Here is a 24,208-nt window from a genome sequence, read left to right on the forward strand (position 1 = left end):
CCGCCCGGAAGGAAGCAGCAGGGAGTTAACAAGGAATAATCAAAGGATTGCCAGCGCCAGGGCCCAGCTGGCGTTAGCCAGCACCAGCTTGCAGTGGACCAAGTTAGTAGAAGCTGAGGTTTCTTTTCCTCCAGTGCTCAGGGGCCTGGGAGTGGATGAGAGAAAATGGGCAAGAGGTTTATTTTGGGTTGGGGACAAGCAATTTGGTTTTGGTGGAAGGTCAGAGGGACGAGGAATTCCAGAGTGATGAAACAGTGGACTCTGGGATCCAGTCTATGACTGGAGAAAGATGAAGCCAGAAGAAGAATTGATATTTGGAGAAGGGGAGAGAAAAAAGGGCAAAGTAGTGTCAGTCAGGGTCAGAGGGGGGAGCTGAGGCTGCCAGTCTTAGAGTGAGGGCAGCGGCTCATCCAGCCGAGCAGAGGCCACCTTGTGTGTAGAGGTGGGAGGTCTATGGGACCAGGGCTTGGCCCCTGCGGGTGTTGGCAGAGGCTGGGTGAGGAGCGAGACTGAGCCGGGTGCCCGGTTCCCCAAGGAATGGGGAGAGGGCCCTATGCGTAGATGTCACGGGCTTCAAAAGAAAGGTTAGTAAGAGGAGACCTGGAGGAAGTGGTGGGAAGCAAGGACTGTCTGGGGCCTGCGAAGACTCACTGTCAGGGTTGAGGGGAAAGTGTGTTACCAGGAAATATCAGGTTTCGGCTCAGGGCGGAAGGGGAAGCTGTAGTGGTTCCCTAGGCCGCTGGAACAAACTGCTGCAAACTGAGGGGCTTAAAATACCAGAAGTTTATTCTCTCCCGGTTCTAGAGGCCAGAAGTCTGAAATCAAGGTGCTGGCCGGGCGGTGCTCCCTCTGCAGGCTCTAGGGGAGGAGGCTTCTGTGCCTGTCTCCCAGATTCTTGGTGTTCCTTGGCGTGTAGCTGTGTCACTCCAGTCTCTGCCACGTGGCCTTCTTCCCTGTGTATCTTTGTGTGTCCCCTCCTCTTCCTCTAAGGGCACCCCTCATTCTGTTTAGGGCCCACACTAATCCAATATGAACTCATCTTAACTAATTACATCTACAAAGACTCTATTTCCAAATAAGGTGACATGCTGAGGTTCTGGGTAGACATGAGTTTTGGGGGACACTATCGAACCCACTACAGAAGCAAACCATGAGAAAGATGGGGGCTGCAGGAGTCTTTTCATAATAGGACAGGGATTCCACAGGTGTGGTGGGAGGAAGGAGCTGGTAGAAGGTAGGCATGGCTGACCTGGATGTGGGGAAGAGCAGGAATGATCTGGAAGGACCAGTGTGAGGGATGAGCCAAGCAGCAAATCCCAGCAGAAGCATGCACAGGGACAGGAGTTAGGCAGACGCTCCATTAATTCAGTGTGGGCGCGCTAAATGGGCATTTTTGTTGTTGTTAATGCAACCGCCACCAAAATGTGCCCACGCCAAACGGATGACTAGTGCCATGGGACTGCCATCTCGGCCATGGGGGCACATAACCAAAGTTTTCTCCGTAAAGGACCAGGTTTTCTTCTCAAAGCACCACCCTGACACAGAAACCATGATGGACCGTGCAGGGTCTCTTTCTCTTTTCAAACAGAGCCGCCTTGGAGAACCGGGACAGTCCCAATCCAGGGTTTTTGTCACTGAGATGGTTTTCTAGCAGTGTCACACATGGTTTGCTTCCTTCAACTAAATTGACAGTTCCTTGAGGCACAAATCGTGTCTTCTTTTTCCTTCGCATTCTTCCAAGGGGCTACTGTTGTGCTGTGGAAACGTCACCGCTTCTATCCTGGTGGGGATGATAGTAGCTCAGGGTTTCCGAACACCCACCGTGTGCCAAGTGCTCTGTGTCATCTCGTTTGACACAGCCCACATAGGAGGAAACGCAAGTTCAGGGCGGTTGAGAACTTTGCGCATGGTCTCGCAGCTCATTCATGGCGGGGCTGGGGTTAGATCCGTATTTGTCTGACTTGCACTGTTCAGACTAAGCATATGGTGTTGGAAAATTGCTCCTTTTCATTCTGTAGCCCTGGTATGTCTTCTGAGAAACAACCAACTCTACTGACTTGAACCTCAACACGCTCTCTGTAAAACGGAGATGGTGTGTGTCACTCATCTCTTAGTGGTGTGTTATGAGTGTTTCAAAGACACAAATAGTTTGGCTCTGATAGTAACTCTGGAGCCAAATAGAAAACAAAACAAAACAACAAGAACAGCCAAAAGGCATACTTTAAATAATTGAATAACAACTTTCAAACCAATAATATATTGCTACTAAAAATATATTCAGAATTATTCTGGTAGAACTTGACAGGGCCTTAGCTTAAACTTGCTAAGGTGCAAGCTGTCGTCAAGGATGACAGCTCTGTCTGTCTTTGCCTCCTCCCCCTTCTCCTCCCTCCCCATCTCTTAGCCCAATTCTCTCTTGGCTTCTTAGATGGACCTGAGTATTGACTTCTTGGTTGAGCGCAGGCTGTCCCTGTGCAGCGGAAAACAGCGTCACCTGCAGCCCTAGACCGATATTGCCCTTCTTTCCTGAGACTTCAGAAGGGGAGAGAACCTTCCCTCTACAGTCTGTATCAGTCCCTGCAAAAAGGGTTCTCGCATTCCCATGCTTGGGTCGCACGCCCCCTCCTAGACTAATCACTCTATTCAGGGTGCTGGAGTTCTTTGATCAGCTTATGTTTCGTGTCCACTTTTGGGATAGGGAAAGTCAGCCAGCTTGACTGACAGCCTGCCAGTTCTTGCAGGGGCTGTTATTAACAGAAAAAGAGTTGTTCTTTGCCATAATAAGGGGAAAGGGCTGCTGGGCAGGCAGAACCAACACAACTTCCCAGATGGGCCACTGTAAGACAATTTTAACAGCCTGGGCGACAGAATGAGACCCTGTCTCTAAAAACAAAATAAAATGAGCATAAATTTAAAAATGAAAACTTTTAAAAATCATATATCACCCCCATCATGTTAACAAAGCTAATATCAGCTTTGTCTGTAATTTAACAGTCATTGTTCATTTTTATAGCTAAATTTATATTACGGGTTTATTTTTAATTTTTATGTTAAAGAGTGCAATGTCAAGTGGAAAGTGTTTTTCTATAGTGTTACATGAAAGTATTTTCTCTAAAGCATTAGCAGGACAGAGCACAGGAAAAGTTTATCAAAGGATTATGGTGAGTGGAATTTCACCAAAAGCATCACTACCAGCCGTCTGTTAACTACGTTCCCATAAATTAAGAGCACAGGATTTTTTTTCTGGAAAGGCTGTGATGCCGTAACCGCTCTGCTTCTCCTTGGTTCCAGCCTGTGGAGAGTCGTCAAGTCCGAGTTCTCCCAGCTGTCTTCGCTGGCCGTCCCTCTCCTGCTCCACGCCCTGTCACTTCCTCATGGTGCTGACATCTTCTGGACAATCATCAACGGCAACTTCAACAGCAAAGACTGGAAGATGCGGTTTGAAGCAGGTACCTCTGTGTTAGCTTAAAAATTCTGTCTGGGTCGCAAGGTGAGTCAGGTCCAGCCGTGACATCTGTTTTTGGACCTCCTTTCTCTTCTCTTCTTTCTAAAGGGCATTCTCCTACTTGCAGGTGTTCTTTGGGGGTTCTACGTAGCTGAGCTTCCTCTCTAGAGCGGAAGCATTTCGTAGAGTGGTCCTTAGGTGGAGCCCCCCTGTCCAGGTTTGCCTTGGGTAGACCCAGTACACGCCTGTTATCCAGGTGTCATTATTAACTGCCGCCTTGTTTACCACCAGATGTATCCCAGCTTGGATGATAAATCATGTGCTCAACCTATTAGGTTATTTGCATCAGAGTTACTGGGAGTATTTGTTAAAATGTAGATTATCAGGGTACACCCTAGACCTACCGAGTCAGACTCTTGGTGGGGTTGGGGGTGAGCCAGGCATCTAGATTCTTAACGAGAGAGGTGAGAATTTCTGCTGTGTACTCTTGGGGCATCAGGGACTAGGCTGGTGCAGTGACGGGTGTAATTTCCTAGTGTGTAGAATGGCCATGCTCAGAGCAGCGTGGTAAGAAAGGAAGCCGGATGTCTTCCCTTAGCCTGCCCTCTGCGGGCACACTGCCACCCCAACCTGCTAGTACCGCCATTCTCGGGGTAGCAAGCAGGGTTGGCATGCCTTAGCCTGGCTCATCTGAACAGTCCGTACATTTTAGTGTCTCAAAAGTTTGGCACAGAAATGGAAGTTCCATCAGGTAAGTTAACTATTAAACTTTAAAGGATTCAGTTTCGTAATATATCTGGCCACTTCAAAGAGGTCTCGCTTTTTAATGCCCATGTAAATCCCAGGGGCTAGTTTATTTTTATGATAGCACACGATGTTGTAGGGAATTAGATTAGAGTAAAATTTTCTAGCAAAAATCTACATTGGATAGCAACATTTTATAGGTATTTAAATACAAATAAAGCAGATAAATATTTAACTGTGCTCTTTCATTCAAATTTGAGGATTAGATTGTTGCCAGATTAATCTTCTGAATTACAGCTCTGATTTATGTTGCTTTTCGACTCAAAAAATTTTCATGAGTTTTCAGTGCCTAGAGGATGAAGTTCATATTCCATAAACTGACATTCAAAGCTTCCCGCAGGCTACCTGCAGGTGTTGGCAGCCTCATTTCCTGCTCTCCGTTCCACACATACCGTTGCTGTTTTCCCGCCGCTTCCCACTCCCCGTCACCCACGCGTCAGCCGTGCTGTGCTCTCCATCTTTCATCCTCCTCCCTTCAAGGCCCTACTCAAAGGCCACCTCCATCCAGTCCACCTTCAGCGCCACCGTTGAGTTCCACCTTCTATGTCCCCTCGGTGGAAAGTGGTTTCTTTGTCTCCTGACCTCCCATGGCATCTTGTTTGTACCTCATTAGAGGCATTTCTAGCTTTTTGTATTACATTTCAGTTATAGTTGTACCTATCTTATCTCTTTCAGTCAACTTGACTTTGAAGTCAAATTATGAATGAGTCATCTTTTCATTTACTTCCATCTCCCCCCAAGTGCCTAAGATAGCTTTTTAGTTTATATATATCTGCTTAATATGTATTTTTTAAATAAGTGAATCAGTGAATTTGTTGAATAAATACCATATGTACTAGGCACTATGGCAGCAATAGAAAGAAGTATAGGCTGGGAGCGGTGGCTCACACCTCTAATCCTAGTACTCTGGGAGGCCGAGGCGGGAGGATCACTTGAGGTCAGGAGTTTGAGACCAGCCTGAGCAAGAGCGAGACCCCGTCTCTACTAAAAATAGAAAGAAATGATTTGGACAGCCAAAAATCTAAATACAAAAAATTAGCCGGGCATGGTGGCGCATGCCTGTAGTCCCAGCTACTCGGAAGGCTGAGGCAGGAGGATTGCTTGAGCCCAGGAGTCTGAGGTTGCTGTGAGCTAGGCTGATGCCACGGTGGCACTCTAGCCCAGGCAACAGAGTGAGACTCTGTCTCAAAAAAAAAAAAAAAAAAAAAAAAAAAAGAGCAGATTGCTTGCTGCTCTCAAGAGACCCCAATTTAATTGATGAAAGCAAATATAAACAGGTAAGAGGCTAACACACTATGAAAGGCATAAATATATTTTAAGGCCACAAAACAAAATATGTCATATAGCTACATATAAGCACACAATTAAATTAACAGTGTGTAAATGAGTGATGGAAAGGTCACTCTAGGAGGTCAGAGTGGACTCTACAGAATAGGTAGAATTTCAGCTGTAGATCCTACAAGGATGAGAGAATGCAATAAGCAAAAAAGAGTAGAAAGAATATTCTAGGCTGCTGGAACAACTTAAGCAAAGTACTGAAACATCTTAATTTGCATCATACTACATTGCTTTACTAGCTATTACAACTCTCTATAAAGCTTTGCTTTAAGAGTAGCTGGAATCATTTAACATAGATTTGCAGAATAATTAGAAATCTGTTAAGTAAGGGTGTATTTATAACATGAAAGAAATACATGGCTTCTGTAGCCCCAGGAAGTGCCTGTTTGATCTGTCATTTTGCATCATGACCTACTAAGAGCAGAGTAAGGGCCCCAGAACCTAGAGCCAGGCCTTGTGGGCACCTCTCACCTCTCTGCAGTAGGCAGAGCTTCAGCAGAATGGCCACAGAAGTTAGCAGAGAGGCATTTCGAATAGTTTGCAATGTAGCTGACAGTTAAACAAAGAGAAAGATCATTCAAAAAATATAAAAGACAACCCAGAGCTCAATCAAGGCTGCCTGGCAAAAAAGGATTGTCCTGAGCGGGAACAGTTTCTGGTGCACAGATGAAATGGAACGCTCAAGAAGCTGGCGTTGGAATCTCCTTTTGGTATTTAAAATACATCAAGTGGGGGACCCAGAGTTAACTTTTTCTCTGTGAGTTCAGTTCTCAGACTATGTGAATAAATGTGTGTGTGTATGTGCGTGTGTATACATAGTAATATTTTGTCCTCTGTATTTTACATTGCAGTGGAAAAAGTGGCTGTCATTTGTAGATTTCTGGATATTCACTCAGTGACCAAAAACCACCTGCTGAAGTACTCCCTGGCGCATGCCTTCTGCTGCTTTCTGACAGCTGTGGAGGATGTCAACCCAGCAGTGGCTACCAGGGCTGGTCTCCTGCTTGACACCATAAAGAGGCCAGCATTGCAGGTGATGTGTGATGCGTGTTATCTGCTCTGCAGATGGTCTGAATCGGCACTACTAGATCATTGAGTTATTTGTCACATATCTTAGTCTGTTTGGTCTGCTGTAACAAAATATCATAAACTGTGTAGCTTATGAACAATACAAATTTGTGTGTCACAGTTTTGGAGGCTGGAAAGTCCAAGATCAAGTTACCAGCAGATTCAGTGTCTGGTAATGGCCTGTTTTCTGGATTGTAGATGATGATTTTTGCTGTGTCTGGGACCTCTTTTATAAGGGCAATAATCCCATTCAATAGGGCTCTGCCCACGTGACCTAACCATCTCTCAGAGTTCCACCTCCTCATACTATCACAGTCATGATTAAATATCACCATATGAATTTTTTTGGGTGAAGGCACAAACATTCAGTCCATAGCGTCACATAAACACATATTATAATGATGATGATGATGAAAATTTTTAAGTTGGAATATACATATAGGAACCACATCTTATTAAAAGAGCTCTTGTTTTTATTTGTTGATACTTTTTTTTAAAGTCTTTGTCCATATGCTGAAATCACTTTTGGACAGATGTAATTATCGTGTAACTTGTGTATGTGCAGGGGCAGACTTTTAAACTAGGCTGATTTATCTTCTACCGTTCAGCTGGCTCCTGGGCTGGAAGCCCCTGTTGTTAGTGGTGAGATGCTAAGAGAAATCAGATGAATTATAATATCAATCAAAGTAAAACACGAGAAGGGAAATATGCTACCAAAAGGAAACGTCACAAATTAAAGCCAAAGAGACATGGAACATGAGACCTGGAGAGAGCTGTCTATGTATCTCGCTTGGTATCTTATTTTCAGTCTCCCATCCAAGTACGAACCGGGCCCGACCATGCTTGAGATTGGGTGTGTTCAGGGTGGTGTGGGCTGCAGATAGTACCTGATTTTGTAGCTGAGAAACCAAGTGTCAGAGAGAGAACTTGACCTATCAAGGGCACAAAGCGAATTAGTGAGAGAACCAAGACCAGAACCTCCCAAATTCTGCTCTACTTTTCCCATATTGACACCTGATTTATTATTTTCTTGTTATTATTAAACTAAAAATAATAGCAAGAGCTCACATTTGCCAGATACTGTGTTGTCAGAACAGTGTATTAAAAGTGACCCACTGATGCATCATCTCAATCCTCAGATAACCTTTTGTGTGTGGCCATTTTACAGAGAGAGAAGCTGAGGGTTAGAAAGGTTAAGTTACTTTTTCAAAGTCACATAGCTAGTGAGCAGCATAGGAAACTCAAGACTGACTCATAATAAAGTCTGTGTGCTTAACTGTGTGTGTGTGTGTGTGTGTGTGTGTGCGCGCGCATGTGCACTGCCTCCCAATCCAGTGTGAGAGTTCTTCCTGCATTTTAAGACCACAAAGCAAGGGCAAATTGTGCAGGATCTGAAAAATCACAGGGTTATGCTGCCTGTGGCGCATCCTCCCTTGTAAAATCCTCAGTTCTCTTCTAGATAGTCCTTCTCTCTTGGTGTTACGAGGTAGTTGTGTCCTCCTACCGCTGCTCAGAGCCTGGAACACAGGACACACTCAATAGATGACAGGTGAATGAATGAATGGGATGGTTGGATGAATTACAATCTTTAAATTTCATTCAGTTAAAAAGAGGGGGCATGGTAAGTTCATATACTAGAGAAATGGATGCTCAATCCATGCCAACTTTGATTTTTAACATTCTATATTTCACTCACATTCCAAGAAGACCCGGTGAGTACTTTCTTTTAGAATCACAAAATATAGGATTGAATGGAAATTAGAAATTCCACAATCTTTTGGTATATTCTAAAATGTAGCTCTGAAAGTCTGTTTCTCAATGAACACTACAGACACTGAAAAAAGATACATTGATTTGAGGGTATTTGGATTAATTGGTTATGATTTAATGCATTAGAAAGTCAATAACATACATTTAGTTCAGATTTCTCAATCAAAATTTAAGAGATATTCTACAATTCGGAGAAGCTCCTCTTCTACATGTTTCTTTCCTACCCGAATTTCCAATCAAAAAAGATTTCAGTGGGGTCATTCTACGTTGTAAGTATGGGTTGAGGAGATTGTTTTACTTTATCGACTTAGCCTAGTATTAAAAATATTGGCTTTGAAGTAATTTATGTTTATATCTGACTTTTTTTCTTCCTCTTTCTCAGGGTCTGTGTCTTTGTCTTGACTTCCAGTTTGACACTGTGGTGAAGGACCGACCCACAATTTTGAGCAAGCTATTGCTCTTGCACTTTCTTAAGCAGGATATTCCTGCTTTGAGCTGGGAGTTCTTTGTCAATAGATTTGAGACGCTTTCTTTGGAAGCTCAGCTGCATTTGGATTGTAACAAAGAATTTCCTTTTCCTACAAGTAAGTAAAACAAAAAACTTGCTGTAACAGTCACAGTTTCTATTGTGCTTGTTTAAATAAACCAAAGTACTTGGCATGTGGTTTAATTTCTCATATGAAGGATGCCTTGACTTTATCTGCTCAATTCATCAAACATTTATTGAATATTTACTGTAGTAATGCACAGATTTAAGTATATTCTGATGTTCCAAAATCAGAATTCTTCTCATTTCCTTGAGGATCTATGATAATCATTTGTGACTGTGTGTTCCCTAAATACTATTCAATCATTATGTTTATAACATTCATGAGCAATTTTATGAAATATATTTGCACCTTGCAAACTCACTCTTGCATGCTTATTAATCCATTACCTACAGCCCTAAAGCGAGGAGGAAAAGACTTTCTCACACAACTACTCAGTTAACAAAATTAGATAATTTAAATCTTATGGTCTCAACAGAAAAATAATTGGTGATAGTCATGATAGGCAATAGTCATGATTTTTAAATATAACACTCATCATGGAGGGAGATATGCATCCATGAAAGATGTATTTTAATACTGAAACAAAGATGGATTGTTTCAAACTAGCTGTATTACATAGCCAGTAAAGGAAAATGATAACCTCCTTAATTCCTTTTGCAAAGCCATCACTGCTGTGAGGACCAATGTTGCTAACCTCAGCGACGCAGCCTTGTGGAAGATCAAGAGGGCTCGCTTTGCAAGAAACCGCCAGAAGAGTGTGCGCTCCCTGAGGGACAGTGTGAAAGGGCCTGTGGAATCCAAGAGGGCGCTCTCCCTCCCTGAAACCCTGACCTCCAAAATTCGTTGAGTATCTTCTTCCATCCTTCCATTAAGTCTGTTTAATGTCTTTCATAGGTTGACTTGTCTTGTTGAATGTTCACAGAGAGTAGCATATTTAGCAAACTGAGCTTGTTCAACAAGTTTGGCTTTCGGATTCCCTAGGGAATCACCCCAGGGGTGTAAATCACCCCAGGGAATAAAAGCTCCTTGGGTAGCTTTTTCTAGTTTGCAGGCACAGCAAAGCCCTGATCCAGCAGTAGACTGTTTTGAAATGGAGAAGGCAACAAATCCATTGAGGCATGGCATGAAACTTAAAAGAAGCATTTGCTTCTACGTCCTAGAACCTGAAGGTTTGCATCACCAGCCTTATAACCTAAGTTTCTGAATTAAGACTTAGACAACAAGACCCATGGCAGCTAAGGAGGTAGAGTTGAAATGTGGAATGCATTTTCTATTCATGCTTGCTAGAAGCAGCCACACAAGCCCCCAGGTTGCTTTTGAAAAAGAAAAATCAGGCTGAGAAGTTGAATTTCTGCCCAACTTCACCAGATAATTTATAAATAAAAGCAAGCTTCATGGCCAATTAAAAAAAAAGACCATATGTATTTGTTTTAGAAAGGTCTTTATATTGCACTTTTGCAGAGAATAAAAGTTTCCTTAAATTATCACACGACTAGATAAACTCTAATGATTAGCAATGGCTCATGAATGATAATTAAAAATTCATAACTAAATCACCATATTAGTGGAGTATATTTAAATATATTACTAACTTGTAAAATTTACTAAATGATTTAATCTTTACATAACTGCTATGAAGTTAATAAAATAACACCCTAAAACATATTTCTTGTCCTGTCAGAAGCTGAATGGTTTGCTTTTCCATTGGCATCTATTAGAATACAGCCTTATATAACATAACCATTTTTAATCATAAATATGATTTGATTTTATTTATTACATTTTCCTCTATTTTATGACAAGCTATGGAATTAATGGTATGTTGAACTTTGGAAGAGTCAATGAAAGCCCTTCAAGTAATCCATAACCCCGTTTTTCAGGGAGCAAAGATAATCTCAGGTGATCATTTAAGAATGACCTACAGTAGTGCCAGGTGCCAGGTGAAAGTGTTTCAGATCCTAGAAACCAATACCTAGATTAAATAAATTACACTTTTTATGATTGTCCCAGCTCTTTTATAGCCTAACTGATCAGTTTGGGATATAAAGTTTATTCATTGTTATTTCTTGTTAATTGATTCACATTACAATTTTGAAGATTAAGAATTGAAGTAACATTGAAAGATGTTCTTAAGATTCAAATGCGACCACAAAGCTTTTGTTACATAAACAACTTTTATGTGATGTTAATTACCAATAGGAAAACTAAACTTATCCCTACTATCCAATGCAGTTAGCATTGAGAATATTTTCTAGGCTCAAGTTGTCTGTAATGCTTATTTAAATAGAGTTGTTGTTGATTTTTAAGCTATGAGGTTGACCAGGCATGAGCAGTCTGCTCCAGCTCTCGGTGGGACACCCGAACAGACGCCAGGTGGGTACTTCTGACGTTGAAGGGCTGTGGGCAAGTGTGTATCACAGGTGGACAAGGTAAAGAATGCGGTGTCTCTAACTGGACCAGAGTGATTTACTTAGGATCTGTAAGCTCAAAAGGGTCTTCCCCCAGATGCTTGAGCCCTCAGCGTGGCAATTCTTTCCATCTTAATGTTAGCACATGACTTTTGATCCCATTAACTTTTGGTCCAGTAAGAAGCATCGTAGTACCCGAGTATGCATCTTTCCCCAGAGAGCCAATATGACTAGAACTATACATAGTACTTATATTTGTATGTGTATTCACACATACAAATATTATGTTCATCTATATCTGCTATAGGAAAAACATACATTTCATTTACATTTTAAAAGGTTATACATTTGAACCACCATCATCTACTCATCCCTTTAGCCATTCCTGATTTTTTGCAACTCTACGTGCATTTCTGTTTCTCAGAGAAAGGAAGATTTCCGTTGTTTGGAGGACCATAGGGTCATATTCAGCATGACACAGCGTGACTACCAATGTTCCACGATATATTACAAATTAGCATGAAGCATCCTAAGGGTTGAAGGGACATTGGCAAGGCGATTACAGCCTGTTATCCACACGAACGGTGCCATGACTCACTGGGAAGATCGTGCAGGTTCTGAACACCTGCTTTTTTGTCAAAAACAAACTTAGTGCCTACTACCTATGTATCATGCTATAGAACATTTAGTCTTTCATCTAAGCCTGGTTTTAAGATAAACTTTTCAGAATGGTACTGACACTCTCAAAAGGAAAAAAGTAAGAAGACTTTCAAGATCGTGTGTGTTACATGTTATAAAAAGGATATTCGAAAGAGAGAGTGAGGAGTGGGAGGGAAGAAGAGAGAGCCCCAAAGATCATGAATGCAGTTGGCAGATGGTGGCCAAGGTGTATTTTCTCCTTTAGATTTGATGAGATAAAAGGAATAGCAAACATTTGGCAGGGTCCCTCTACCTTGTCCTACACATCCCTCATGCTTCTATTGTGCTGTGATTTTTTTTAAAAAAGAATAAAAATAAGAACTTCTGATCCTGAGCTTCATTAGAAATGTGAAATCCATCCAGTTCCCCTTCAGTTAGGCCTTTTTGAGATTGTTCTTTTGCAATTTTGTAAATTATCTTTGTTTTACTCCAGCTTCTCTTTTTATCTTAAGACTTAACTGAAAAGCTAGCCTTTAATTATTATTTTCCATTTTAACAATCCAATCAAGAAGTCCCCTCACATCTCTGTGGGAAAACATGTACATATGTTTGTTGCAGTTAAAAAAAAACTCTTCAGGCATCTAATTATTCCACCAAAAGTGACCAGATGAAAAGGGGGCAGATAACAGTATTGTTCAAATTATATATGAAGCTAAAACTTCTAGAAAGACAATTTACACGATACCACCATTACTTAGATTTGAAAACAGCTGGCTCAGCTTACAGGGCAATTTCAGATTATTATAGTGTTCCATTTTTGCATTGTTATTTATTGGACACTGAATACTTGGAAGCACAGTCATGCCAGAATAATCATAAGACTGTGCAGAATGGTTTAAGCTATTAACTAAGTGGAAATTGAAGAACTTGTTACTTAATGAACATACTTTTGTTTGGCCCAAGAAATGAGCTCTTCTGTGCAGGCCTCCTATTGATTAGGCCTGAAACAAAGCAGATGTCCTTTACTCACGCAACAAGACTTAATTTTTGTTGCTCTTTGGGCTGAACTTTTTGGCATTGGATTTACAATTTATGACTCTCTGATCTTAGTCTTTACATAGTACTCACAGCAAATGGAATAGGAAATTCTGTTTTCTATAGCAGGTGTACTCTGCAAGGCTTGTAGAGTGCTGCATTCCTCCGTGACTTTTATGAGTCAAATCAAAGGCCTTTGTGCATATAAATAAAATTCATAGAATGTTATCACTAAACATCATACATATGTTAACATTCTCATTTTACAGAAGAAGAAACTGAAATTCAAGAAACACATGTCACAAAGCTTATGGGTGACAGATCCAGGTCTCAAGCCCAGTGGTCCTGAGCTCTGTTACAGGCATGGAAGTGCTAAGAGGAGCTCAGCACCTTCATTGCATCACTAATGAAATATACAACTTCTTAAAATGCTAATTTGAAATTTGTATAATTAGATATAGGCATATTTTCAGTGATGCTGTAAGAACCAGGAATTCTTTGTCTTCAGGTATTTAGAATACCTGGTGAAGATTAATTGAAGATAATGCAGCAGTTATGTTATATCATCCCAATACTGAACAAATGGTATCAACCCCATAGGAACACAGGGTGCTTAATGATATCTTGTTTCTCATCCCTTGGATGAATGACTAAACAATAGTAGATATATAATAATAATAATATTTCATATGTGTTTAGTATCTCTTTAGCTATGAAGAGTGTTTTTGTGAAAATCATCTAATTTTGATGTTAAAACAACTCTGGATGTATGCAGAGTATTTTTTTTCCACTTTACATACACACTGGAAAATTGATGTATGGAGGGTTTAAGTAATTCTGCTTAAGTGACTTGTTTAAGATCACATATGATTAACTGGTTAGAGACAGAACTGATGCTTGCATCCAGGAGACTCGACTTGCTTTTTTCCAACTACAATTACCTCTTGATGTGCTAGTCTTAGGATATTTTTGCCTGTGGGACATGAGGACACTAGTCTGGTTGTAGAGTTGACCTGGGCATTCAGGCCTGCTACAGTGTGCCTTAAAGCCATGGGTGTCCAGACCAGAAGACCTTCCCAGTTAGGAACCCCGATTGGTCCAGAGGGATTACCCCAATCCCTCATGGAACTTGCAGACTCAAGTTCTACTTCAGCCTGCAGAAAAACCTGGAGGTCTCTTGGCCTGCATTTATATATCTACAGAGAAGGTGCCCCATGCTATTTAGCACTGGTAAGCTCTCTTGTATCTACCCTTCCTGCCTCCTCCTTTGTGTCCCAGCCTAGAATTCCAAATAACTTTTCTTTGGGCTCTCTCTTCCTTTCTACAGATGGTTTACAATTCACTTCCTCACTAACTTGCAAAATGCCTATTAATCATTAAAATATAATAAATCAAAGAGTACAGTTGTTTTTATAGGAATGCTCTTGTCTGAAGTTATATTTGGGGAAACGACAGTTTTTATTCAGCAAACATGTATTGCACACCTGCTGTACTAGGAACTGTGCAAAGATGCATCTGAAATTTTTATACTCTTAATCTTCCTGTGGTCAAGTAAGGGAGATAAAGCATGAATATCAGTGAACTCTCATCTTGAGTGAAAGTGACAGTACATAGGATGGTTAATGTCAAGTGCAATGGGAAGAGCTTTCCACCAGCTGGAGGCATCAGGGAAGGTCTCCTGGGCAAGTGGCTTTTCAGCCAGGCCTTGATTGGCAGGTAGGATGTAAACACATGATGACAGGATGTGGGACAGGAAGGGGCAAAGCAGGGATGGAGAACGCATGAGGATATGAAGTTAGCCACTGCCCAGCTTTCCAGCCCTCCTGCGCCTGTGTGCACGCACAGCAGAATTGCTGTGAGCAAGCTTCAAATTGAGGAGAGGAGCTAGGAGGTCAGTGAGGCCATACAGTGAAAACCACCAACAGAATGCAGCCTCGTTTATAGTGCTTGGTCAATGGCTTCTCTGGACGAAATGCAGAGTAAGCTTGGGGAAGGATCCTGTCTTCTCCTACCTGATTGTCACTTGTTGGTTTGACAGAGGGGTCAGTGAGCCAGTTCACACAGAGAAATGTTCCTGTTTCTCTGCTGTTTTGGGAACTTCATCAATTCTTCTCTGACATAGAATATGAGATCTGAAATATTTATTTGAATTTGGTGCACTTAAACAGACTTTTATGAATAAAAAAGCACCTACTATATGTGAAACACAAAAAATGGAGAAGATATAGTACTTGCCTTCAAGGAGTCTACATTCTTATCTGGAAAATAAGGCAAATGAATGCATTAAGAAGTTCTGCGTTTTGTAATAGTTATTTGCCACATGAGAGTTAGGAAATGCTAGAGGAATTTTTCCTCCATTCTTTCCTTTCTCCCTCCCATCTTCCCTCCCTTCTTGTCTTTGAAAATTCACAGAATTTAGGGATCACATCCAATTGCTGAGAGGAGGGTGGGCATATGTAATAAGAATGGCTTTGGGACCCATAGCATGAAATAGGGGTGGAGTGCAGGGGACCACCTTGCAGGGTTGAATGAGCAAAGGCTCAAAGATGGGGAGGGTTGGCTCCATTCTGAGATCCATGAGTAGCCCAGCTTAAGTGAAGTATCCCAAGAATGGAAAAATAAGCACCACATGTACTCACCAGCAAACTGGTTTCCCTGATCATCACCTAAGTGCACATTTGGGAATAACACCAATTGGGTATCGGACAGAGGTGGGGGCTGGGGGGAAGGGATGGGTGTATACCTACATGATGAGTGTGATGTGCACTGCCTGGGGAATGGACACGCTTGAAGTTCTGACTGGGGGGGATGGGGGTGGGGGGAGGGGATGGGTGCATACCTACATGATGAGTGCGATGTGCACTGTCTAGGGAATGGACATGCTTGAAGCTCAGACTCGGGGGGATGGAGGGGCATGGGCAATATATATAACCTGAACTTTTGTACCCCCATAATGAACTGAAATAAAAAAAAAGAAAAGAAAAGAAAAAAAAAAAAAAAAAGAATGTCCAACATTCTGGGTGGAATAATAGGAGATAAGTCTGGAAAAGCAGATCCTGATCCTGCCTGGTTTCAAATCATCTGAATAAATAACACTGTATTATACTTTGGAGTTTTAATCAGTTGTGCAGCTCTGTGGACATACTGTGATGGACTCAGTCCACATTAAAGTTATGGAAGGAATAATTCTGCCTCCATGATTATAAAGATGCTTACATTTTTCTTTATAGAAATAATAAAATCAGACCTCTTACCATGCTAAATTTCTATGGTTAAGACAGATATAGGAATTTCATAGACTAGAATTCAAAACTGTAAGTGTTTTAAGTGTCATACCTCAGAGAAAATATTATAAGCATTTAGTTTCAAAGTGGAAATTTCATACCTTTTATAGATAACTAAAACATTAATATTGTCTTTATCAATAAAGAACATTTCAGCTTGTCTATAGGCTCATTTTTCTTAGGGAGTTGATTAAGGCAATTTGTTTTTATGAAGAGTGTACAAGTCACAGTCTTATTCTATTTTAAAGACAGATCATAAACAAAGTGCAGACTTGCAAAGCCCACAACTGGAGGAGTAAATTATTGGAATGAAAATAGATTTTTTTTTTCATTTTATGCAAAAGTTCCATTAACTAGTTCTTTTTCCGGTACATTTAATGGTTTGATCACTTATTACTGGCTCTTCAGAGAAAGCAAAGTAAGAGCAGCCAACTTAAAGCCAAAACACTGAAGATCAGTGAAGATGAATCTACAGTGAGACTAGGGCAGTATGAAATGATACCTGACAGTCATCAGGAAAATATGATTTGATGGGAAAACTTAAGGTTACACATTTCAAAAAAAACCACGCCCATTTGCAGTGGAAAGAAGAGTTTTGACATATTTAAGCTGGTCTGTTTTCTAGACTTGAAATTGAGATGGAAGGAAATGGGGGTGGGGTCCTAGTTGGGCCTTGTCGGGAGCTCCCTTTCCTCTGTATTGAGGTTATAAATTCTCGAGGCTATAAACCAAAGGTGCAACTTCCTCCCGAACACTCCCAGTTCCATTTTTTAGCTTTGGGACTTTGAAGTTGAACTAGTCTGGACATGGAGGTGGCTGAGCAGGACTGAGTGATACATGCTCTCTTAAACCTTGCACCCCAGAGCTAAAAGGAATTGAGGAATGAAGCTATATTGTAACAGCCATCATGTGCTGCTGCAATAACACTGGACCCTGCAGGGAACCTGTATTCCCACACTTGTCACATTTTTGGCCCAGACTTGCCCAGAGCAGTAATGTCTTTTAGTTGTAAAATAATACTCTGGAAGAAACAAAAAAAACTAAGAGCAAATATTTTTCAATGCTGAAAAGATAGTTCTCTAAGCTTTTTCTATTTTGTGTTACAAGGATTCACATAGGTATTGCTTTTGGCCAAATCCTATATTACAAACATTTAGTTTAACTATAAGGTATAGTGATGCTTCACATTTCCAGCCTCTAGTTGAAATAGCGTGTTCCACAAAATTGATTTTTTCTGATGCATGCCTAATAATGATGTTAACAATTTATTGATTACTTCCTGCACATGAAGCACTGTAATAAATCCGTAGGTTTTATTTGAATAATTTTTGATAAAAATTCTCTAAAGTACATTGCACATATTCATTCCTTCATGGGCAGACTAAGAGATAGAAAATGTTAATGTCCTAGAATCATATTGAAATGTCAGATGGTTTCCTCTTTATTAGAGGCTCTTAGACTAAGTTGGTTCTGCCACCTTGTGACTTATTGTCAACTATCCCTCTTTAGTACATCACTTTTGAACAGACCAACATTCTTCTGATTGTCTGGGGAAACTAGACAACCAAGCTTGTTACCTTATGTATAGGTCTAAACTAGTAAATTCTGAATTTGACCTTCATGCTACTGTCCCAGAGGAAAAAAATGTTTGCGCTTGAGACAGCTAATTTCTGCAGTCTCCAGAAACATTTCTTATATCTTGCTCCTCTTGGCTGTATCCTGGAAGATTGGGAGATTTTTCCAAATAAACTGATGAGTTAATGGGTATAAATTACTACTTAGCTCTTTGCTGCATCCCTTATACCATAATGATAATGGATGTAACTAAGGCTTGGTTTGTAATGGGTTGTAACCAAAGCTTGTCATCATTTAGTAGAACTTTTCCTTGCAGGATGAGAAATGAGAATGCCAGTGTGCTGATCTAACCTGCCAGCTAAAAAACTCTGTTTTCAATTTAGAAATTCTCATGTTGCTCATCAAAAGAAGGACGAGAATGCAAGAGTATTTTGGATACTTCCCAAAGCATCATTGTAGAAGAGCAAATATCACTCTTCCTTCCCAAAAGTCCTAAACCAAACCTGATCAGAAGGGACAGAAGAGCAAAGGGAGACAGGTTATCATTTCTGACTTCAGAAAAACAAACAAACAAACAAACAAACAAACAAACAAACAGAGAAAGTCAATGTCAGGGAGCTATTCAGATACAATTATTTATTAGGTTAATAGGAAGCCAAGGGCTAAGGTATTTTTTCTTTCCATGTGAACTTTCAGCTCACCTTCATGTGTTTTTCTGTTTTTAAAAGTTCATGCTTCTCTCTTTCTGTCTGTGTCTCCCCCTATCCCTTGTATGTTTCTTATTACTTAAAGCAGGGCTTATAATTTGCTATTTATAATTTTGACTATTTCATTCAAAGACTACACGTTGCTAATATCTCAGGATTTGGAAAAGAAAACTTTTTTTGCACCAGCTGATTCATGAACATAACTGAATTGAGGTAATAATTTAAACAAAAGAACTTAATGGATGGTTTTGTCCTCAGTGGATTTTAGACTATTATTTTTGTGGTTATTCTTACACGCTTATTTTACAAAACTGGAAGGGAAACTTTTTCTCTGTCACTGAGGATAAAACTTTGCCAAGATCTTAAAAGTTTTGCTAAATGCAAAGTTTATTTAAGTATTTGCCTTTTTTGAGGATAATATTGCTTTATAGTGCTCTATTTTTATTTCCATCCCCTAATCCTTCCAAATTACTTGGTTGTTGATGAACACAATATCTTCCACCGCTGGACTAATGCTTTGCTTAGTAGGCCATATTGTGTCTTTAAGTTTCTTGTCTGGAACAGAAGTTTTAAATATTTGGTAGAAACAGAAAGAATGGGGATTTATCAATATCTAAGTGAGATTTTTATGTAAACTCACTTGTTGGGGGAGCCTCCTCTGACAGCCTTTCTTGTACCGACAGGACAACAATCTCCTGAGAATGACAACACCATCAAGGACCTGCTCCCGGAAGATGCTGGGATCGACCACCAGACAGTTCACCAGCTGATTACAGTGCTCATGAAGTTCATGGCCAAGGATGAGAGCAGCGCCGAGTCGGACATCAGCAGCGCAAAGGCCTTCAACACGGTTAAGCGGCACCTGTATGTCTTACTCGGCTATGACCAACAGGAAGGTTGCTTCATGATTGCGCCTCAAAAAATGCGCCTGTCAACTTGCTTTAATGCATTTATTGCAGGAATTGCCCAAGTAAGTGTAGTAACAGCTTTCAGAAGTCACACCGTTAAGCTTTTAGTAGAAGCAAGGCGTTAAATTCCATTTAGCCAACATGGGTTGAGTGCAAAGGTTTGTATGAATTATTTGATATCAGGCAGGGGTCTCTGAAGGGAATATGAAGACAGGTAGGGATCGGTAGCCTAAGTATCTTGAAGATTACTAGTGTGGGAGGTTTTTTCCTTCTGTAAAATATACATAACATAAACTTACCATTTTAACTATTCTTAAGTGTACAGTTCAGTGGCATTAAGTACATTTACATTGTTACGCAACAGTCACTGCTATCCATCCCCAAACTTTTCCATCATAATAAACTGAAACTCTGCACCCATGAAACAGTAAGGGAGTATAGGATTTTTTGTTTGTGTAGTTTGTCACATCCTTTCCATTTTTGGCTTTAACTGGAGAGAGTTGAGTTAATCATATAGTTTACTTTGTGCCCTACTGTCATCATTGGCTTTTCCATGTTTGTCTGCTTCTAATTGCCATTTCATGTGCCCTGGTGTACAGCCACCATACATTGCTTACCTGTTTCCTGGTGATGGGTACTCATATTGCTACCAACTCCTCACTGCCGAATAGTCCAGCAATAGGCATCCTCATACGTGTGCCTTATCCCTTTGAGATACGGATCCAGGAGAAGAATTGCTGGACCATGGGGTACGTGTAGGCCTAATTTCACCAGTGCTATGAATCTCACTCTCCAGTCTGCAAAGGTGTAAGATGTGGGGCTAGAGAAACATAGATACGAATTTCAGCCCTGCTGCGGTTATTAGCTATTATGGCTTAGGCATCCTCTGCTTGCTTGCTCATTGGTAACATAAATTTTTCTTGCGAGATTAGAGGCAGCATGTTGGAAAGCACCATAATCAGTGCCTGCCTCATGGTAGGAACTCAGTAGATGGTAGCTGTTATTATCAGTTAACTCAAATAGATTATAATTAACACAGATAGGCAAAGTGAGAGCAATATGCATGTAGTCATCTCTTGCTGAGGCTGACCACTGGTGGATGGATCACCACTGACTCTCATCTGTCTGATGAAGAGAGGATGTGCCATTTCAGATATAAAGCCCTCCCTCCTTCCCTTCTCCCTCTCTCAATCCACATTACGCATGATTACTTTAGAAATATAAGCTAAAAATCAAAAACTTTTATACAGAGTTTTTATAGCTCCAGAAAACCCACAGAAATAACTTACTGACATTCTGTTATATATTGCTGCCTCCAAATTTTCATATATACATACACATATAATCACATACATACATACTCTATGTGTACATGTGAATATACACACTTTTTATAATAATAGGATCATATTATACATAGTGATATATCTGTAACCTTTTGAAACCTAAAATTTATTATGAAGTTCATATCACATAAATAAGTTTGTATAATATCATGTTTAAGGGCTACATAGTATTCTGTTGCTGTACAAACAATATTTTATTAAACTAATGCTATATTGTTGAATATGGTGGTTGTTTTCAGTTTAGGGTGACTATAAGAAAAGCCATGCTTAAATTCTTTGTACATACATTTTGGAACACTTATCTGATTATTTCCTTAGGATATATTTAATTGCTGTATTGGAGGGTATGTGTTTTTTTCTTACTTCTGAACACATACTGCTAAATTGCTCTCCTGAAAGATTGTACTGAGTTACACTCTTGCCAGTGGCGTCCAAAAATGCCCATTTCCCCACACGGTTACCAATACTAGGGTTTTTTCATTGCCTCTTAATTCTATTAAACTCGATTACATTTTAATAGATAAAATTGTAATAGATAATAGATAATAGATAATAGATACAGTTTAATAGATAAAATTTTATTTCCAATAGATAATGAAATAGATAAATATATAATTAATTAAGTAGATTAAAACTATTATCACTTACATATTTTTAAAATTTCTTGTGACGTCGGACTTTCCTACCTTCCCCATGGCTATGAATATTTTGTGAGATGTCTGTTAAATATTTTGCCCATGTTTTTGTTGGGATGGTTCAAAGTTTTCCTTTTACCTTCTGAATATTCTTTGTAGTTTTCCTTCAGCTATTAATATTTTTTCTATTTCAGGTTATGGACTATAACATTAACTTGGGAAAACACCTTCTCCCCTTGGTGGTTCAGGTGCTCAAATACTGTTCTTGTCCTCAACTGCGACATTATTTCCAACAGCCACCTCGTTGTTCCCTCTGGTCCCTAAAACCTCACATCCGGCAGATGTGGTTGAAGGCCTTGCTTGTCATCCTTTATAAGGTGAGCGGTGGGAGTCACTGCTGTTTTGGGTGGAATGGTTCTCTTAGAGAGTATGGCATTAGGAGAACTCCCAAATCCTAATTTGAGAATTTTGTAGGATAAATATTTGACCTTCAGAAGGAGAATCATGATGTGCAATTAGCGTGGAGAAGCAAAGAGCTATTGGGATGAAAATAGAAATGGGAGGTGCTGTCAACATATGCTCTAACAGTGTTTAAAACAAAAAATGATGAATGGTAGGACATTGGTCAACAACTTCTGTTTATGTGCAGAATCCCAAACAAATCAAAAGACAAAGAAGATATTTGAAATTGTATTCATCCACCAAATGTTTATGCCAGATACTTTTCTTGAAAGGAATTGTAACTATTAACTGGCATGTGTTGCCATCAGTGGTTTGGTGTAAGAGGAAAGGAATATGGTCCCTTGTAAAAATAAGGCCATGATCAGAATCTGGTTTACTTTTCTGTATATTTCTTTTTATCCCTAAGAGATACTGAGAAGACTATCTGGCAAGATCAAGTGGAAAAACTTACCCTTTAAAATAACCATTTATATTTTCCCCCTTCCATTTTATTGAGCAGTATCCGTACCGAGACTGTGAAATCAGCAAGATCCTGCTGCATCTGATTCACATAACGGTCAATACCCTCAATGCGCAGTATCATAGCTGCAAGCCCCATGCCACGGCAGGACCTTTGTACAGTGACAACAGTAACATAAGCAGATACAGTGAAAAAGAAAAAGGTACTTTCCATATCTGAATTCTATCCCAAACTTATAATACATTTCTGGACAATATGTTTCTTAGGAGATAGAGGAGCGCCCCCAGATAACATTTTGGAGTAAAAAAAAAAAAATCACTTACTACTTTGTTAATTTTCCAATCTTCCCATGAATGTTGCTGCTTTAACGTTTTAACTGAGCATTCAAGAGAAATAATTGATACGTTTCTAAGCTTATATCCTAAGAAATAATGTTTTATAAAATATTTTCTGCTGTTTGATTGAGGAGCCTTTGTAAGTGAGCCTTTTCTTATGTGTTGGAAACATCTTGCTTTTGGCTTGTAAAGTAAATCTTGGCTGGTACTCAGTGGAGCCATCATTCATTCATAGGTCTGTAGTTTGGCAGTGAACTTTGTGCTCAAAGCATTTGAATGGAGTCTAAATTAGCCAAAGTACTTTTTCCTAGCCTTTTAATTCAATATGAAGTCATTCAAGGCAAGGGAAATGAAACATTTTTTTGTTGCATAGGTTTAAGTGATCTCAAATATCAACACTTTTTCTATTGATAGCTTTTCCTCAAAGGGGGCAGTAGAATGAAACTTTAAATAGAGTAAGTACAGCCCAGATGTTTTTAGGTGAGAGATCAGGAACCAAAGTGTGTATCTTTAGTACATGTCACTAGTGACTAGACTTGTAAAGGTGATGTCATCTAATCAAATCCTGGAAGACTGCCAAGGATCCAAGGACCCTTTGTGATGCTAATACAGTCTGATTTGCTAGGGCTGCTCTAGAACTATCTCAGTAGGATAAACTGTAGCCATTGTTTGTTTATTGCTGAAAGGTCCAAGATTCTAGATTGGCTACAAACAAAACTCTAAGAACTAGTTTCTTTAAGTTCTGGTACCATTCAGATCCTGCCTGAAGAATATTTTCTCTACCACTTTAGGTCTTAGTCTCTGGGAAATTGAGTAGATTCCCTTCATCTATAGATGTTCTCAATGTGGGGTTAGTATTTGGGTCAATCCCAGTTGGACCTTTCTGAATGGGAGGCGCCATCTTGTGGTCGCTCAGTCTAGATAGTTGAGGACATTTTGAGAATTATTTCAAAGTTACGTAATGGAAGTCATATAGCTATTTGCATGAAAAACTACATTTTCAAAGGATTTTTTTAAAAAAAGGAAATAAAGAAGACAGATCATTATTATATATCCCCGGAAACATGGGAATTTGATAGGCTTTCTTGTCTTTGTGGAAGTTCACTGGGTTGTTTTTCTTTTTAATCCATTTTGATCGTTAATGTTTATTTTTTATTTGATTAAAAGGATCAGTATGGTTATTTCATCTAAAATTTACTGCTTCAAGTTTCATTTACTTGTAGAATCTTCTGCATTACGACAGAATGGGTCCTTAAAACTTAATGCATATACTGCCCTTAAACTCAAGAAATCTTGAATAATCATAATCACATCTGAGCCTCATTTTGTCATATAGGTAGACATAAATATAGACAAAATATTACGATTTCAGTGATATTCAACTCAAATAGTAGGTTAACTCCATTTATTGTGGTATCACATGCATTTTAGTAGCCTT

The 24,208-nt window shown here is 39.8% G+C and overlaps 1 protein-coding gene across 3 annotated transcripts in view; it reads left to right on the plus strand.

The window, feature by feature from the left end:
* Nucleotides 1-24,208, plus strand: part of UNC79 (unc-79 homolog, NALCN channel complex subunit) — a 221,942-nt gene that overhangs the window by 120,381 nt on the left and 77,353 nt on the right. For 2 of the 3 annotated variants that reach the window (XM_069465254.1, XM_069465255.1), the window contains 7 exons: nucleotides 3,292-3,449; nucleotides 6,439-6,620; nucleotides 8,808-9,009; nucleotides 9,639-9,818; nucleotides 19,308-19,594; nucleotides 21,708-21,890; nucleotides 22,475-22,637. In XM_069465254.1, coding sequence (XP_069321355.1) covers nucleotides 3,292-3,449; nucleotides 6,439-6,620; nucleotides 8,808-9,009; nucleotides 9,639-9,818; nucleotides 19,308-19,594; nucleotides 21,708-21,890; nucleotides 22,475-22,637 — 1,355 coding nt within the window. Of the gene's footprint in view, nucleotides 1-3,291; nucleotides 3,450-6,438; nucleotides 6,621-8,807; nucleotides 9,010-9,638; nucleotides 9,819-11,283; nucleotides 11,350-19,307; nucleotides 19,595-21,707; nucleotides 21,891-22,474; nucleotides 22,638-24,208 lie in introns of all 3 variants that reach the window. The other variant, XM_069465253.1, reaches the window with a different exon arrangement.

Source organism: Eulemur rufifrons, chromosome 2, assembly GCF_041146395.1.
Source record: "Eulemur rufifrons isolate Redbay chromosome 2, OSU_ERuf_1, whole genome shotgun sequence".
In the NCBI taxonomy this organism is placed as follows: Eukaryota; Metazoa; Chordata; class Mammalia; order Primates; family Lemuridae; genus Eulemur; species Eulemur rufifrons.